The sequence below is a fragment of the Dendrobates tinctorius genome, unplaced genomic scaffold, assembly GCF_039654945.1.
Source record: "Dendrobates tinctorius isolate UK_male_01 unplaced genomic scaffold, ASM3965494v1 ptg000104l, whole genome shotgun sequence".
NCBI classification, from domain to species: domain Eukaryota; kingdom Metazoa; phylum Chordata; class Amphibia; order Anura; family Dendrobatidae; genus Dendrobates; species Dendrobates tinctorius.
The window spans coordinates 6,120,498-6,138,105 of record NW_027361772.1 but is presented as its reverse complement, the minus strand read 5'-3'; the positions used below and the strand labels follow the sequence as shown (position 1 = coordinate 6,138,105).

The 17,608-nt window shown below is 44.4% G+C and overlaps 1 protein-coding gene across 3 annotated transcripts in view; it reads right to left on the bottom strand.

Moving 5' to 3' along the window:
• The window catches only part of OGDH (oxoglutarate dehydrogenase), a 68,300-nt gene that overhangs the window by 17,968 nt on the left and 32,724 nt on the right, over nt 1-17,608 (bottom strand). For all 3 annotated transcript variants that reach the window (XM_073588639.1, XM_073588637.1, XM_073588638.1), the window contains exons 5-17: nt 10,122-10,237; nt 9,863-10,017; nt 9,050-9,196; nt 8,850-8,940; nt 8,349-8,528; nt 8,135-8,263; nt 7,167-7,346; nt 6,336-6,488; nt 6,017-6,119; nt 5,600-5,728; nt 5,357-5,507; nt 818-945; nt 401-579 (exon numbers count right to left, since the gene is read on the bottom strand). In XM_073588639.1, the coding sequence (XP_073444740.1) occupies nt 401-579; nt 818-945; nt 5,357-5,507; nt 5,600-5,728; nt 6,017-6,119; nt 6,336-6,488; nt 7,167-7,346; nt 8,135-8,263; nt 8,349-8,528; nt 8,850-8,940; nt 9,050-9,196; nt 9,863-10,017; nt 10,122-10,237 (1,841 nt within the window). The remainder of the gene's footprint in view (nt 1-400; nt 580-817; nt 946-5,356; nt 5,508-5,599; nt 5,729-6,016; nt 6,120-6,335; nt 6,489-7,166; nt 7,347-8,134; nt 8,264-8,348; nt 8,529-8,849; nt 8,941-9,049; nt 9,197-9,862; nt 10,018-10,121; nt 10,238-17,608) is intronic.

The following is a 17,608-nucleotide window of genomic DNA, read 5'->3' as shown; positions in this document are numbered from 1 at the left end:
CTGCCATTGTTAGTTTGTTTACTGTAAGTGATATCTGTAATTTTTATGTAACCCCTTCTCATGTACAGCACCATGGAATCAATGGTGCTATATAAATAATAATAATAATTGGACCCGACAGGTTTCATTTATTAAATATGCTGCACAATTAGTAAAAATATCTCAGCTGTATATGTGAGTGATTGTAAGCTGACATGCTTGGGTTCAGGACACAGCATGTGCAAGCTCTGGTAAGCAGAATTATGCTTTGGCGGGCCCGGCATCTAGCGATATTAATCCCAGGAGAACAGTTAAATCTGATTAAAAGGTGTCCAATCCTAAATTTACGTTTCTCTCTCTCTGTGTAACTGTTATAAAGAGCCTTTATTTTATTAAAACCTGTAGGTAATCACTTTCTTACCATTCCCTCCATGCCATGGGGTAGTAACAGGACAATTCCATTCTGTCGTACCCACTTAGCCTGCCCGGGGCAGATGAACTGATCAATGATACACTGAGCTGTGTTGTGGAAATCTCCAAACTGGGCTTCCCAGAGGACCAGTGCATTTGGGCTGGCCATGGCAAATCCAAGTTCGAATCCTGGAAGAGACAAACCGTGCATTTAAAATATCAAATATACTCCGTGTTTGTTAAAGGTCTGCCCAGCTCTAACCACCCAGACATATATCATATTGTGAGGACTACGTGACCCACAGAAAACGACACAGTGAACACCTTCTACACTTTCCTTCCATTATTGACTACATCAAATAGGAAGCCACGGCCTTCATAACATAGAACTCCATCATATGGTGGCTGTAATGTAGCACACACTCACCAAGCACACCGTACTCCGAGAGCGAGCTGTTGCACACTGTATATGGAGCTTGATTGGGCCACAGATGATTCATAGGGATACAAGTCCTCTTGTCCACATTTTGGTCATGCAACACGTGGTGACGGTGGCTGATGGGGAGACAAGTGTATAAGGACAAAGCAATAGTGTGCACACACCCTATATATATCACCAAGCTCAACAGAACAGATGACTGGAATAATCAGATCTGTTTCTGGCATCTCTATCATGAGTGCATATACAGCTCTGGCAAAAATTAAGAGACCACTGCAAAACTTTCAGTTTGTCTGATTTTTCTCTTTATAGGAATATTTTTGAGTAAAATGTAAATCGCTCTTTTATTCTATAAACTACCGACATCATGTTTTTGAATTTCCAAGCACTAAATTTTGTAATTAATTTCAGAAAATGAGAAATGGTCAAAGTAACAAAAAAAAAAAAATGTAGTGCTTGACAACCTCAAATAATGCTATGAAAACAAGGTCATAATCATTTAGCAGCAACAATACTAATGTTTTAACTCAGGGAGAGTTCAGAAATCAATTTTCTGGAATAACCATGATTTTTAATCACACCTTTCACGCGTCTTGGCATGCTTTCCACCAGTCTTTCACACTGCTTTTTGGTGACCGTATGCCACCCCTGGTACAAAAATGTAAGCATTTCTTTGTTTGATGGCTTGTGACTATCCATCTTCCTCTTGATTACATTCCAGAGGTTTTCAATGGGGTTCAGGTCTGGAGATTGGGCTGGCCATGACAGGGATTTATTGTGGTGGTCATCCATCCACACATTGATTGCCCTAGCTGTGTGGCATGGCGCATTGTCCTGCTGGAAAAACCAGTCCTCAGAGTTGGGGAACATTGCCTGAGCAGAAGGAATCAACTGTTTTTCCAGGATAACCTTGTATGTGGCTTGATTCATACGTCCTTCACAAATATTAACCTGCCCAATTCCAGCCTTGCTGAAACATCCCCAGATCATCACCGATCCTCCACCAAATTTCACAGTGGCTGCAAGACACTGTGGCATGTATGCCACTTCAGGCCTCTGTCTAACCATTAGACGACCAGGTGTTGGGCAAAGCTGAAAATTAGACTCATCAGAGAAGATTACCTTACTCTAGTCCTCTATGGTCCAATCCTTATGGTCTTTGGCAAACTTCAGCCTGGCTCTCCTTTGCTTCTTATTGATGAATGGCTTTATTCTACCTTACATGACTTGAGACCTGCCTCTAGGAGCCTGTTACGAACTGTTAATGGCATGCACTTCACCACATCTGCCATTTGCCATTCCTTTTGTAGGTCACTTGATGTCATCCTGTGGTTGCTGAGTAACATTCGAATAAGATGACGGTCATCCCAGTCAGTGGAGAGTCATTTTCACCCTCTGCCGGTCTGTAGCTTTGTTGTCCCCAATGTCTGCTGCTTGACCTTGTTGTAATGGACAGCCGTCTTAGAAATTTTAAGGATAGAGGCAACATGACGCTCACTGTATCCCTCTGCTGGTGAAGCCAGAATTGAGCCCTTCTTTTCCTCACACAAGACTTTTCTTGTCAACTCCTTTGGCATGGCTAAAAGTTATTTTTTCATTCCTATTACTTTTGGGATATTACTAGCACTTGATTTGCCATTAAGCTTGTCCTATTGCAAGAGGATTGTGAACACCACAGCAGGGTTTTTTTATACTTTCCTTTGTTAAATAAGATTTGGTTCAGGTGATCACCTAATCAGAAGCACATTAAGTAGAATGAGGTGTACTCTGGTAGGAATTCAACTGACACTGGAATGGAATGGCTGTCAGACATGTAGAGAAGCTGATTTTTATACAACTGTGCAGCGGTCTCTTAATTTTTGCCAGAGCTGTATATAATGTACATTGCTCAAAAAAATAATGGGAACACTTAAACACAATCTAATTCCAAGTCAATCACACTTCTGTGAAATCAACCTGTCCAGTTATGAGGCACCACTGATTGTGAATCAATTTTTCCTGCTGTAGTGCAAATACAACAGACAACAGGTAGAAATGATAGGTAATTATTAAGACAACTCCTATAAAAATGAATGGTTCTGCAGGGGTAACCACAGACCATTTCTCTATCATCTTTTCTGGCTGTTGTTTTGGTCACTTTTGCATTTTGTGCTCTCACCCCTAGAGGTACAGTAGCAACCCACAGAAGTTGCTCAGGTAGCTCATCCTGGATGGCACATAAGTGTGAGCTGTGGCAAGAAGGGTTGCTATGTCTGTCAGTACAGTGTCCAGAGCATGGAACAGATACCAGGAGACAGGCCAGCACAACAAGATACTTGGAGGGGTTTGTAGGAGGGCAACAACCCAGCAGCAGGACCGCTAGCTCCTCCTTTGTGCAAGGAGGAACAGAAGAAGCAGTGCCAGAGCTCTTCAAAATGACTTCCAGCAGGCCACTAACATCTATTTGTCTGCTCAACCTGTCCGAAACAGACTCCATGAGGGTGGTATGAGGGCCCGACGTCCACAAGTGGGTGTTAGGCTAACACCCTGAAGCTTTAATCCAGGTATGGGAGGAGATCCCTCAGGAGAATATCCGCTGTCTCATTAGGACCATGCCCAGAAATTTTAGGGAGGTTATGCACGTGAAGGCCACACACGCTACTGAGCATCATTTCCTTGTCTTGATACATTTGATTGTAATTTGATTTTCTACTTTGATTTTGAGAATCACTCCAAATCCAGACCTCCATGGGATATTAATTTTGATTTACATTGATCATTTTTATGTTATATTGTTCTTCCCACATTCCGTTATATAATGAATAAAGATTTGTAACTGGAATATTTAATTCAGTGATCTAGGATGTGGTATTCGAGTGTTCACTTTATTTTTTGAGATATATATAATCTATATATAGACACGCACATAACCACACACACGCGCACACAAGAGGGTATGTCAAAAATGTTTGGCACTACGGTTACATTAAAATTTCTGTTGTCAGTACCGCCTTATAAGTGCTTTCTGTACAAGGTCGATGTCTCCCTGGTCACTGCTGTGCAAGTTTGAGTATTTTATGTCAGTTCCTTTGTAACTGCAGTGCGAGATAAAATGGCTGTCCCATTTCTATGAGCACAGTATGGGGAAAGTGTGCATAAATGTATAGTAAAACTCGAGGAAGATGGTACAAGTGTCAGCCATGAAGAAGTAGCTGGACACTTGTCCACGACTGATGACAGCATTGAGCACATGAAAGGATTCTGTTGGACAGACGAGGACGAAGATTCAAGTCTGATGAAGAGGTGAAGACAGAGGTGCTGTTAGGCGTCGGGTTCCTGTCGCTGCACAGCAGGAATCCCGAGCCTTGCCTTCGGCGGTCTCCCATTCCTCTTCGAACACAGAGGAGGCTGCTCAGCAGACTCGTCGATCCCGGCGCTCTGCTCAGACTAGCACTGTGGGTTTGGTTGCTGCTGCCACCTCTGGTCCAGCTATAGCAACACATGCTGGTCAGCATCGAGCTACTCCAGGGACTAAGTCCTCCTTTCGGTCCACTGAGCATGCCCGTGGGACGATCTCCCATTGGAGATCGGAGGTCACATGCTCAGGTCCTTCTCCAGCTTGGATTGGACCATCAGGAAGGTCCCGGAAGGACACTGCTATAAAAGGGTCGCATGGCCACTCGGCCATGCGCTAGTACAGACTGCATTATCAGACTATGTGGAGTGAGTGTTGTATGCATGTATGAATGTTTCTGGTGAATGACTCATTAAGAAACCCCTACCCTTGGTATGCATGTGTTGTGCAGCCTAGCCTGTTAAGTGCCCAGACTAAGGAGTAAGCAGAGGCAGATTCTGAGACTGGCATCAGTGTCCACCTGTGGCTCTGCACGCCACGGTGCACTTGCTCGACACTCCACCATAGTCAGCGTCTATAGTGGTGTCCGCAGGTGCGACGCCGCGCGCTCAGAAGGTCTAGAGGAACTCTGACCCCGTGTCCTTAGGGCAGAGTTCTGTGACCGCATTCTGTGGGCTCCATTGCCGAGCTCTGTGAGCTAAACAGGCACCGGCATTTATGTTTTGCGGTAGTGCGGTAACAGAGTTCGCCCTGTACACACCGGGTGATGCTAACCCGCTTGTGTTCTTCCTTTATACTGCCATATAGCGTCCGCCATTACCGAGCAGCATTTACCATCTCTGCACGGTGGACCCCGGGCTGCGAACGCACCTTATACCTTCTTTATTATTTGGTGCGTTCCGCCAACCCATAACAGGTGCGTTCATGTCTAACTGCTCAGCCTAAAATATTTTTTTAATGAGGGAATGTGAAAGCTTGCTGTCAATTGGATAAAGTGTATTGAAAACCAGGGAGATTTTATCAGGAAATTATAGCTTTCTGAAAGCTAATTAGTATAAATTCTACAGCCAGAGTGCGGATTTATTCGACGTGTGTGTGTGCATATATATGGCCTATATTGGTCAGTGTCTTAATTACCCCTATAATAAGAAGTCTCCAGTTCAAATCACTACATCAATCTATTGTGGTAATACCTGAAGGTTCCTCTCTCTACATCTTGCCCACTCAGACGAATATGGATGCCTTCCTTTAGGAGTGAGCCAAATGCCATATACTCGGCCAGTGCCCAGTCAACAGTTCTGCTCTTCACCATTTCCCCACGGGCCTTCAATACACGGCTTAGGCCTGGGGGAGGCAAAAGGTTATTGTATAAGCCCAGATAACAATGTCCCTAAAATAGATAAAATAAAATAAAAATAAACAGAAAAAAACTTTACCTCCATGGATAGTAAAGTCCTCCACAGGAACAGAGCTGGCTACATTTCCTATGTGATTCAATTCGTCTTCACTGAGGCCAGTTGAAGGGCAGGACATACTGCGGGGCTGTCCATCCAGAGTGAAGAAACCTATAGGGAAGTGGAAGCATTTAGAACAAAGCAGAAATGCCTCGCTTAAACGGATTGAGCCATGGCTCCCAAATCTGACATTGGGTCTGAATAGATGTTACAGCATGCTGGGTGTAGACAAGAGCATGTATGATACCAGCAGGCATTATGCAATTAATTAGGCTAGGACATGTGCATGCTACTTGCCAGACATCTCTGCAACTGTCCCACCCAATGTGCAGTAGTCACTGTCTCTTCATGCCCGATCAGGCATAAAGAGAATTGCTACAGCAGAGATTGATCACATACCGGGCCATGGGGAGTCCAGCCAGTGCTTGATATGAAGGATTTTCTCATCTTTGGAGCGGGTTAGTGCTTCCTCACAAATTCTGTCATACTTTGCAATCTCCTCCTATAAAGAGTTCACAAAACAGCTTCATGTCAGAGTAACAAAACACTGGATTATGAGTTGCACACCACGCCTGGCTAGCGCTTGTGCACCACGCCTGGCTAGCGCTTGTGCACCACGCCTGGCCAGCGTTGGTGCACCACGCCTGGCCAGCGCTTGTGCACCATGCCTGGCCAGCGCTTGTGCACCATGCCTGGATAGCGCATGTGTACTTCATACCTCATACTCAGGCTGATTGACCACTCCTTGTGAAACAAGGGTTTCTGCATATTTTTGTAGAACTGCCTTCTGTTTGCGGATCTGCTTGTACATCAAGGGCTGGGTAAACATGGGCTCATCCATCTCATTATGTCCATTGCGACGGTAGCACACCTATAGGAGAGAAGAAGCTTTGAGTGGCCTTATCATTTATATACATCATCAATGAATAATCCAAGCCAGAGACCGATTACTACCATCCATGAATATCAAAACATCAGTGTATTTGTGCTGGGTTTTTCCAATATTTAGTGAATAACACCTCTTGGATAATATTTTGTGTATTTATTTTTCAGATTCAGAAAACAGGAGCTCCAACCATTATACGACATTCTGCGACAACTACTGACTTAACACATCTCCTAAGTGGTTGTGAACAAGTCTTTCTAGAGTTCTGAACATAGACTGTGACTAGTTATGCAGTGATGTGGGACAATGAATAATAGGGCTGCATTCTGGGTGATATCCCAGGACTAAACACAGCTGGACAGGAAGAGTAGTGACGATGGGAGAATGTGAAAACGCCTTCAAGTTTCCTAGAAATGCATTGTCCCTTGATCAAGAACAGAAAGGTTAGAGGACACGTGATCCAGCGAGAAATACACGACTCACGTCACTGATAAAGATCAAATACATAATCATTAACAGAGTAATAATGACATTAGTAACCTGATGTGCGCACGTCAGCTGATGATGCAGACTCCGGCCTCCACGTCGGCACAACCTGGATATAATTACATGTCCTGTTTCTATGACATCGTGAAATTTGGGTGAGAAGAAGCAGCCACTCACCAGGTCTACGACCACATCTTTGTGGAAGGTGCTCCTCCATTCTGCGGCCACATTGCACACGTACTGCACAGCTTCTGGGTCATCGGCGTTGACATGGAAGATTGGGGCGTTGACAACCCTAGCCACGTCTGTAGGGTACGGGGAGGAGCGAGCCATACGAGGATCAGTGGTGAACCCAATCTGATAGAAAGGGGAAGGTAATTTAAAGAAAAATGGAAGCGCGTACAAAGAGAAAATACAAACCTGGTCCTGTTTAAAGTGGGCTTATTTTGTTTTTCTAAAATGTTTTTTTTATGCCAATGCTCTGTTTCTGTTGCAGAAAAATCTACTACAAATACTCAATGTGTGCATGCAGACTTAAAGACTTTACCCCTTAACACATTTAGCTGTCCATCTCTTTGTACCCAGCTCTCATAATATGCCCATGAGTTAGCCCTTAACGGGACATATCGATGGCGTAACAAGTCAACTGTGCTTATTTAAAGGCCTTTATATGAGGCCGCTATATGGGTATTATACAACTGTTAATATGATTGTTTGGTCGTCAGTTTTCATATTTTAGGCACCATATTCCATGTTTACACAGGGAATTTTCTTCTGCCAATTATTAATTTTTCAGGCAAATGAAAGATATGATCGGCGAGGTGCTAGAGTTTACTCATTGACGAAGTCAATGATTGGGGACAAAGTTACATATGAAAGCTTGTTTGCAATTATTGTTCTGTGTGAAAGGGCTTTAAGGACAGGGATCAATAAGAGCTCCGATCTCCAGCTCTTAACGCATTTAACTTGGAGGATTCAAGATCTTCAAGTCACATCTTCGGCCAAATTTTTGGCCCTTGTGGCACATTACCACTGACCATGGCACTATATGCTATATGCTTATATACGTTATATGCTTATCCCAAAAAACACAAGGTTTTCATTGGATATAATTCCCGTTACATGTACAGAAACGAGGCCCATACCTGGTTGTTGACCACTACATGAACGGTGCCATGTGTAGTGTATGATGGGAGATCACTCAAATGGAAAGTCTCATACACTATGCCTTGGCCAGCAAATGCAGCATCACCGTGAATGAGGATAGACATCACCTGAGAGAACAAAGAGAACACGTGTCAAGACCTAGAGCAACAGTGCGTCTTGCTCTTCTTGACAAGTTCACTTCTGACTTATTACCTTCTTGCCTTCATTATCTCCACAGTAGAACTGTTCTGCTTTGGTTTTTCCTTGGACGACAGGGTCGGCAGCCTCAAGATGGGAAGGGTTGGCGACCAATGACAGGGTGATGTTCCTGTCACTTACCCTGTTTATCCGCCTGTGATACATTCCCAAGTGGTACTTCACGTCTCCAGAACCCTGAAGGAGGAGGAAGAGTAAATCGTTCTTTTTTACTCAAGTATCTTAGTCCACAAGGAACTGCACATGGACCCAAAGTAGTCACGCATGTGTGCGTGAAAAATAAAACATCAGGATGTATCAACGTTCAGAGGGTGAGTCAGATGGGCCAAATGACACACACGGGTACACCATGTACAGATGCACCGCCCCCAGAATACCAACACAGCCAGTTCCTTTACGCGTACGTGTGCAATGGCCAATGCTTCACACAATTACATGAATTCTGCTTTATCGTGTTTTGGAAATGGGAAAATAAAAAAAAAATAGCAAAATACTTGCCTCATCGGCAGCTTCCAGTTTAGAGTCAAACTGGCAGAATATCTGCTCCAGTTCTTTACGGATCACATTCGCCAGAACATTAAGACGACCTCTAGAAAACAGATCAAAGAGGGTACATATAAAAACAATGGTCATGTATTCACAATGTGATATGATGAAGAAACGACTAGGGTCAGTACTGTGGATACAATGTGGGCTACCTGTGTGGCATCCCCATGATGACATAATCCACGCCGTTCTCGCTTGATTTATCAATGATGGTCTTCAAGGCTGGAATTAAGACTTCACACCCCTCCAATCCGAAACGCTTCTCAGATGACCACTTACGGTGGAGGAACTCTTCAAACCTTCACAGGAGATTACAATAATATTGAGTATAACATTACCAAATATAACCCCAGGAAAAAAGTCTGACAAGGAGTAAAGGAACAAGAAAAGTCTGGCGGTTTTCATTCTTACAAGTCATGCTATGATGGAGTTCAAAGGAGAATCTCAGGAAGACAACCCATCTTGAGTAAGAACCGGCCAAGTGATCAACTATGGCCGGTTTCACATTAGCGTTTAGGGCCGCAGCGTCAGGCTGCGCACGGCCGCCGCTAAGCCCCGCCCCTGCCGCGCCTCCGACGCTGCGGCCTTAAACGCAAATGTGAAACTAGCCTTACAGAGCAGCTCTCCATTTGGGGGAGTCCATAGATGATGGCATCAATGTGCTCTAGAAGGTTTATATACCACCTCTGTAACCGGAACTGGTTGTCCAGAATTTTTTAAGATTTGTCTAAGGGTGGGAAATGTGTTGAAAAAGGTCTTCCAAAACTACAACCCACAAACAACAAGCCTTTATACAACTATGTTGGTTGAAAAAAAAAAAAAAAAGTTATGGTTCTTGGAAGATGAGGAGGAAATGATAATAAAAATGACCAGTGCTCCAAAGGGGTAATGAGAAGCCCGTAATGGATATATTATGACCTGGATGTAGAACCTCACAGACTCATTTTATGGATCAATGGTGGCACCTGGTAGATCGGACCAGTCTTGCCAGCAGAGTGCGCTTCTCCTCGTTGGTGAACTGCATGATTCCCGGGGTCTCAAACTTCTGTCGGATCCACTGACATTGTTCCAAGTCATTAATGAACATGAACTCGACCCCAATGTGCTGACAGTAGGAGCTCTGCACACAAAAACAAGAGATGGAGCAAGGCAGAAAAAAAAAGCAAAGGCGCTAGCAAAATACAGGGGCACCGATCACATCTCCAGCGGGTGGTCACATCTCACCTCCAGCCTTTTAATGATCTCTCGAAGGGGCAGCGCCGTCTCATTCCCTCCAATAAATGTAGTGGTTGGCAAATGGAAGACTTTGTCCAGGTCGGATTCCTCTAGCCCGTAAAACCCTGCGGAGGGCGGTGGTCAGAGACAGACAGACGAAGGCAGCGTTACAGAAGGAGAAACGCAATGCGGCCAGCCATGCAATGAGCATTACGGAAAGGGTGTGATGGCGTTCACAGTGGTGGGGGGATACATCAGTGGAAAGAGCAAGGTATATGGCACGGACAGACACAGGAGAATGAGACACGTGGGACAGGTGGGTGGAGAACGCATCACACGCGGTATGTGGTGTCATTGTGGTTTATAAAGGTGTGGTGGAAATGTGCAGGACATAGGTGGCGGCACATAGTTGGGGCAGCGAATGAGACAGGAAGCAGGTGAGGTGGGGACAAGCAGCATGGTAGGTGGGGGGTAGAAGAGAGACGTTAATCTACAGCTGTCCCGAGAGTACGGTCATTTCATGTTTCCATTACAGGATCAGTATAATCACAAGCTTCACACTAACCAAGTACCACAGAGCAAATATACAGCCACAAAGAGAGAAAATCAGTACGGAATACCTCATTCAGCAGCTGCACCCACCTACGTATTGTGCAGGGTTAGAGAAACATGGCTGACAAAGCGCATTACACCAGTCTGTGGGCTGTGTCCGATTGTAACAAGGTCCGAGCTGCAATACCACACACAGCCTGTAGACGTGCATGGTGCTGTTTTGCCCAAAACCATCCAAGTTTCTCCAATTCTTTAATCGTGAGACACCTAGTGTGCCGATACTGTGCCAACATCTAGTGGTCACTTCATGTCACGGAATCCTTAGAAATAGAAGTAATTGCCTAAGCAGGATCAGTAAAAAAAAGAAGAAGTTTTTCTGATTTCCAAGTATCCAGAATAAGACGTAAATCTCTTTTCTTAGTGGCACACAGCAATCTGAATTTTAAAGATGTATGCTGCAAGAAACACGAGTGGCATACATCAGACCCCGGCTCTGTCATGTCAGCCAGGTGGGTTTCACTATGAAACATTGATGCCTTTCAGAAAAGACATACAATGTAAGGCAAGCCTGGGAGTATGATATGTGGGTGACTAGTCCAAGAGGCGGACTCTCCCCACCCAGCTCCTCTTGAGTGACAGGTCTCTCCCTATAAACAAACATACCTGGCTGAAATTACAGAGCCAGCAGCTGATTCCTGCTGCCTGAGCCAATCGGCAGGAGAACCTGTCATCTCCTCTGTCAGGTTCGTCTTAGTACATAATTGTTATTTCCAATAAAATTACAATTTTCAGTATTTGTTCTGATAAGTCTACCTCGTGCGGCTCCTCTGTTATGGAAAATTATGTATAAGCTGACAACTGGGTGTCACCAATGGGGGGGGCGTATCCTCAGTTCTGATTGGAAAGTATTCGGGCTTGTAGTGACACGCCCCCACATGACATCACCCAGCTGACATTCATAAATTCCTAGGAGGAATATTGGAGGAACAGGACAGCATGGGCTTATAAGAAGAGATGAATACTAATAATTATTTTCTTTTGGGAGGGGGGCGATATAAGTATTTACTAAAACTGACATATAGAGACAAGACTAGTGATGAGCGAACACGAAGGTGTTAAACGACCATGCTCTGGTACTAACCAAATGACTTTGGTGCACTCTAAAACTACGTCCAAGTACACACGGTTGCATGAGGAAAGGTTGCAGGATTTGGGATTGTTTAGTTTGCAAAAGAGAAGACTGAGAGGAGACTTAATAGCTGTCTACAACTATCTAAAGGGCTGTCACATTGTAGAAGGATCAACTTTATTCTCATTTGCACAAGGAAAGACTAGAAGCAATGGGATGAAACTGAATGGGAGGAGACACAGATTAGATATTAGAAAAAACTTTTTGACAGTTAGAGTGATCAATGAGTGGAACAAGCTGCCACGAGAAGTGGTGAGTTCTCCTTCAATGGAAGTCTTCAAACAGAGGCTGGACAGACATCTGACTGGGATGATTTAGCGAATCCTGCTTTGAGCAGGGAGTTGGACCAGATGGCCCAGGAGGTCCCTTCCAACTCTACGATTCTATGATTCTATGTCTCGCGGCTGTTTGACAGCCACAACACATGCAGGGATTGCCTTAGGCAAGTCGAACAGCCATGAGATATGTAGGTATTTACTGTTTGTTAGGCAGGTCGAACAGCCACGAGACATACAACCACGGGGAATCAGACATATTTTTGGAGCATGCCGAAGTCACTCTCTTAGTACCCGAGCATGCTCGGATAACACCTTACCCCGGCACGTTCGTTCGTCATTAGGCAGGAGCACTTGAAACGAATATTTGGGGCAAAGCTGACATACAGCATATACCAAATGTAGGGTCTGAGGAGCAGATACACGACACATGGACCCTTGTGTATTCATATGTTCAGAATTTGCTCCTCAGGTCCTGTACTTGGCATAATGCAGAATATTAATCTAAGAACACTGTGGACAAAATTAAGAAATAAAAGACTAAATAAACAATAACATTTCATAATAAACTCTTAAAACCCTTTGATATATTCCTGAAATGGAGACTGCTGGTTATATAAGTCACACGCTCAGTAGATCTAATGTAATGATTCCTAATGTCCTTTCTGTGAATAATACATCTGGTTTCAGTCTGGGACGTCTTGTCTCTGCCGCCCACAAAGGTCACTTTGTATTGAACCCTACAAAGTACAAACCTTCAAGTCACCCGGAGAACTGGCACAAACACTACCGGGACTTGGCATAGTCTACCAGCTAAATAATAAACTACATGTGTGGCGTACAAGACGGTACTCCAGGTCCATACGCTCACCAAGAAACTATCCATACACCACTTACCTCTCCATATTTTACAGAACATATCGGGGGTGAAATCCATGGTGAAAGTCCACAGCACAGGTCACTTTCCGCTGTGGCACTTCCACTGTGTATCGGCCCGTCCGTCTGCACACACCCTACAGCAGTCAAAGGCCGGGTTCAGACAAGTGTATTTTTGGTCAGCGTATAGACACAGACTATGGTCAGCCAAGGTGGGTTTCTAGGCAGACCTAAGTCCGTGTGGAATGACTTGCATGCAACAGTCTCGGCTTAGGGCCGTATTACTCGCGCGAGGATACAATCGCAATCCTCGGACTGGCCGGCGGCTCTCATAACCCGAGCGTGACAGCATGTATTTCTACGCAGATGTCACGCTCAGGTCAGGAGAACAGACGGCCAGTCCGAGCATTGCGTTGGGATCCTCACGCGAGCAATACGGTCATCTGACTACGCCCTTGGATCATGCTACAGCAGACAATCTCAGCACCCCATCTGCAATCCGGATAAGTGTACAGAGATGTATATGACGCCTGTCAAGTCTGAGATTTGTAGATATTACTGGCCAGGAAATTTAAGGTCTTGTGTGAACCCGGCCATTCAGTGCACCGCAGCACACCGCATCAAAGCTCACAGCACATACATCATTTATGCTCCACGCTGTGGGCTTCATACACATGGAGGTGGACTATAAACCGATGACCACGTGTTGCATCCACGTTCCTGGCTTGTTTAGCCATAGTGCCTTGCAGAGTACAGATATTATACACAGCAGCCCGTGTTCCGTCACATTGTAAGATCCTGTCCAATATATGGGCATACAGGCTGCTGTAAATATCGCCACTATGGCAGTAATGGGGAAAGCAATTTCCCGTCCTGCATTGAGGGAGTGATCCCGTTGCCCAATTGCCATATTATGACACCGCATCACAACTGCTCTGGTCTCAGGTGGGACTAGCCTAAGACAGATAGGAAGGCGGAGAGGGTATGGAGAGGAGAAGCGAGGAGAGCTGTTAGATAGAGATTTTTCCGTACCTCCCACCGTGAGAACTCGAAGCCGATCCAGGAATGTCGACAGGTCTGAGTGTGTTAGGAGAGCGCAGCACGTGGGGAGTTGGGGGTTAAAAAGAGGAAGAAGCGCAGCATGGGGAAAAGAGAGGAATCTTTAAATATAAAATCTCAACAGCGCACAAAGGGGCTCATACGAGCCGCAAGCCATCTCTGCAACGTAACCGGGGGAGAAAAGAAAACAAGCACACAGGCACGTCACAGCTCCCAGCGTTTGGCCGAAGACCCGTCCCGCCACGTGCACACTGCAGTAATAGGCGCCCATAGATCTGCAGAGATCTATGTCTCCAGCTTCTTACTCATCCCAGTGTAAGACAGCCTCACGAAAAACACTTCCACGTCACACACATACTCACACTGGGCTGGAAAAAGAAAATGACACAGTAAGGCCGCACAACAACAGTCAGTCTCATCTAGGGGATGTCCCTTTAAATCCAACACATGGAACCATACCATGGAAGTCAATGGTTTTTATTTTTCCAAATCTAAGAAAAACTTGGGGCATGTCCTATACCGATCTGTCTTGGCGTATCGGGCTGGGCTGTTCTGTGGACAAAATCATATATATGACTACATCGGACACTTACACTGGCTTCATAGTCCACATGTACAGACTGGGATTTTCGGAGAGGGTCTCCTAAACTGAACTCAACGGCTTCATGAGACTGATGGGCTCTGGTCAGGAGACCGGGGGCCAGTCTGGAAATCAAGCCCTGTATACAGCCCATGTGACTCGGAGGCGAGAAGCAGAATACACTGAGAAGAACATACTTCACTGAAGGCTCATGTGTAACATCCAGATACATATCTGGGTCTTATAGGAATCTGTATGAGGCAGGACACCTCTTCGGAAAACCTTTTGTCATGGCCTAGTCACAAGCTACATCTTCTGCAGTTATTTCTAGACTTCTGAGATGCGGCCATAGAAGAACTGTGCCCTTTAGTAATAGGATTCATCAGTATTACTGTTCAGTAATATAAAGGCTATGGAAATCTATGGGCCTAAAATGTGTCCTACTACCACTCAGATCCCAGTGATTCCATATGAATCACATATATACAGTATATTACATATGTATGTTCTAGAAAGACTGCATTTTCTTCTTTAACTAGAAGCTCTCACTTCCCATAAAGATGTATTTTTTTACCTGGTGTAAATGCCGCCGTTGTTCTGAAACCGGCGAGCTTTTTCTTTTGCTCCTGCTCCTCTCCGTTCCGGAGATATGGTCCCTTCTTCCCTATATAGCTATCTAGTCTTGTTAGCAAAAGGGCCGTGGTCCTGAACTCTTCTCTTTGGGCGTCTTCTTGAGGTCCACTTCGCCAACAAGACTGAATCTACATACCTAGAAGTCGAGGCCGCATCTCGGGAACGGAGAGGAGCAGGAACGAAAAAGAAACAATGCTGGATTCAGGAGGACAGCGGCATTTACACCAGGTGAAAAAAAATTACATGGTTTTAGTAAAAGACTCCCCCTTTAAATGGTTCCGTATAAAGAATCTATGCAAAAGACATTGATCTTCTGCCCTTAGGATCTAAATGCTGCTAAGTGGACATGAGAAAGTCTGCTTTCTCTGGCTGTGAGATATGCATTGGGCGCACATCGGGATTTTGTGTATCACTGTACACAACATTGTGATATTTCATGTTTTTTTATTCAGTTCTTCAATAGTAGGTTTTTTAAGACAAATATTTTCTATAGTAAACCTATGAAGGCAAGATGCACCTGTGACGGAATCCAGATGTGAAGCCATATCCTCCTTACCTCATTACATTCTCTACCTCAATCCTTCATACTGTGTCTCACAGATCCACTTTTGAGAGGATTTACATGTTGTATATTTGATACGGATTTTAGCAGAATCCACACACCAAAATTCCACAATCAATGCTAGCGAATGGGGTTCTAACAAGCACCATTTACTCACAGAGTAAACAAAATATCTGCTGCCTTATCTCGGAATGTTGTGGATTATCATTGCAGATTGATTTCTTGGCTTTATGTACATCCAATCCGGAATGAAAGACAAGTTTTAATTTTTATTTCATAAATCAACAGTGGCCATGAAAATAATAAACTGTGCTATATATCTTTATCTGAGAAATTATTTTTCTCTCTCCTCCTGGACTGATCTTTCACTCTCAGTTCATGAGTTAAAATCTGTGATCTGTGAAGAGAGATTTTCCTATTGCTGAAAGAGGGGATGACGGTTGGTGCTTCTAAAATTCTATGGAGAGGGGAGGAGAAAGAGGCTGACACAGATGTTCTGCTGCAAGTTCTCCTAAAACAACAGTTCTAGTTCTCCCTATCTCTTTGTGACAACCATCTCCTTTCTCAGTAATAGGATAATTTGTCTTCACTGAATACAGATTTTACCTGAGAACTGACAATTTTGAGAATGAAAGATCAGTCCAGGGGAAGAAAGAAGCAAATTTCTCTATTAAGATATATCACAAAGTTTGTTATATTTCACGTATACTCACGATTTATGAAGATAGATACATAAAATGACAGTTTAGACGCATTTACACTGCAAGATGATCATGAATAAGCGTTACTAAAAACGCTCGTTCCACGATTATCTTGCAGTGTAAACAGACTGCCGATCACCCAACAAACGAGCAAAAAGCTTGTTCATCGGGTGAAATGATCTTTAGTGAAGCCCAAAAGATCATTGTTCACGTTGGTGCATCGTCCCGTGTAAACAGGAGTGGCGCTGGCCAGAACCACGGCAGCCTATGTGCACTAAGCGATCTAGCATTGATCGCTCAGCTCGCATCGTTTGCTTTGGTGTGCCTGGGTGACTGGGCATTTAAATGTCCGCAGATGGGCAAAAGTTTACCAAACGGAGGCCGTATCGTGACGAGCCAATGGTCGTCAGAAGTGACGGCTGCCATGCTGAAGCTTGGTAAGTGCCAGTGTAAAGCTTGGTGGCGGCATTTAATGGGTTCAGTTGATGCGATCGGAGCTAGCTCTGATCACATCAGTTACTGTCGGGTGCCGACTATGTAACACAGCAGGTATCCGTCCTCCATACAGTGACAGCACGCGGCCGACCTGCATGTATTGCACCTGTCATTAGGGGGTAAATAACTAGATTCCATTCACCCAAGGAGGCTGTTGTACTTACGATAAAGTCTCTCTTGGAATAGCTTACAATCCTCAAATTGAAACAAGCATCTTAGCAGCTATGCTTATTTTACTGAGGAAAGAGACTTTCACAAGCCATTGATTTTCACAGTGAGTATACCAGCCTCATCAGGTCTAAGGGTCTCTTAGACCTGATGAGGCTATTTAATAACGCAGCTTGTATTGTGAAATCTGGTGATCGATCTGCTTCTAAGGCATACAGACATCATGGCATGATTTCCCTTATGGTAGCAGAGAGTGGCTATCATATTTTACATGCTAAATCAGCAAGAAGTATTATTACATGGTCATCAACCTACCCAGCAAACTTAGGTACTTGCTGGTGGTCTTCTGTGTCTTTCATATTAACTATAATCTGTCAGCAGGGTTTTGCTATGTAATCTGAGAGCA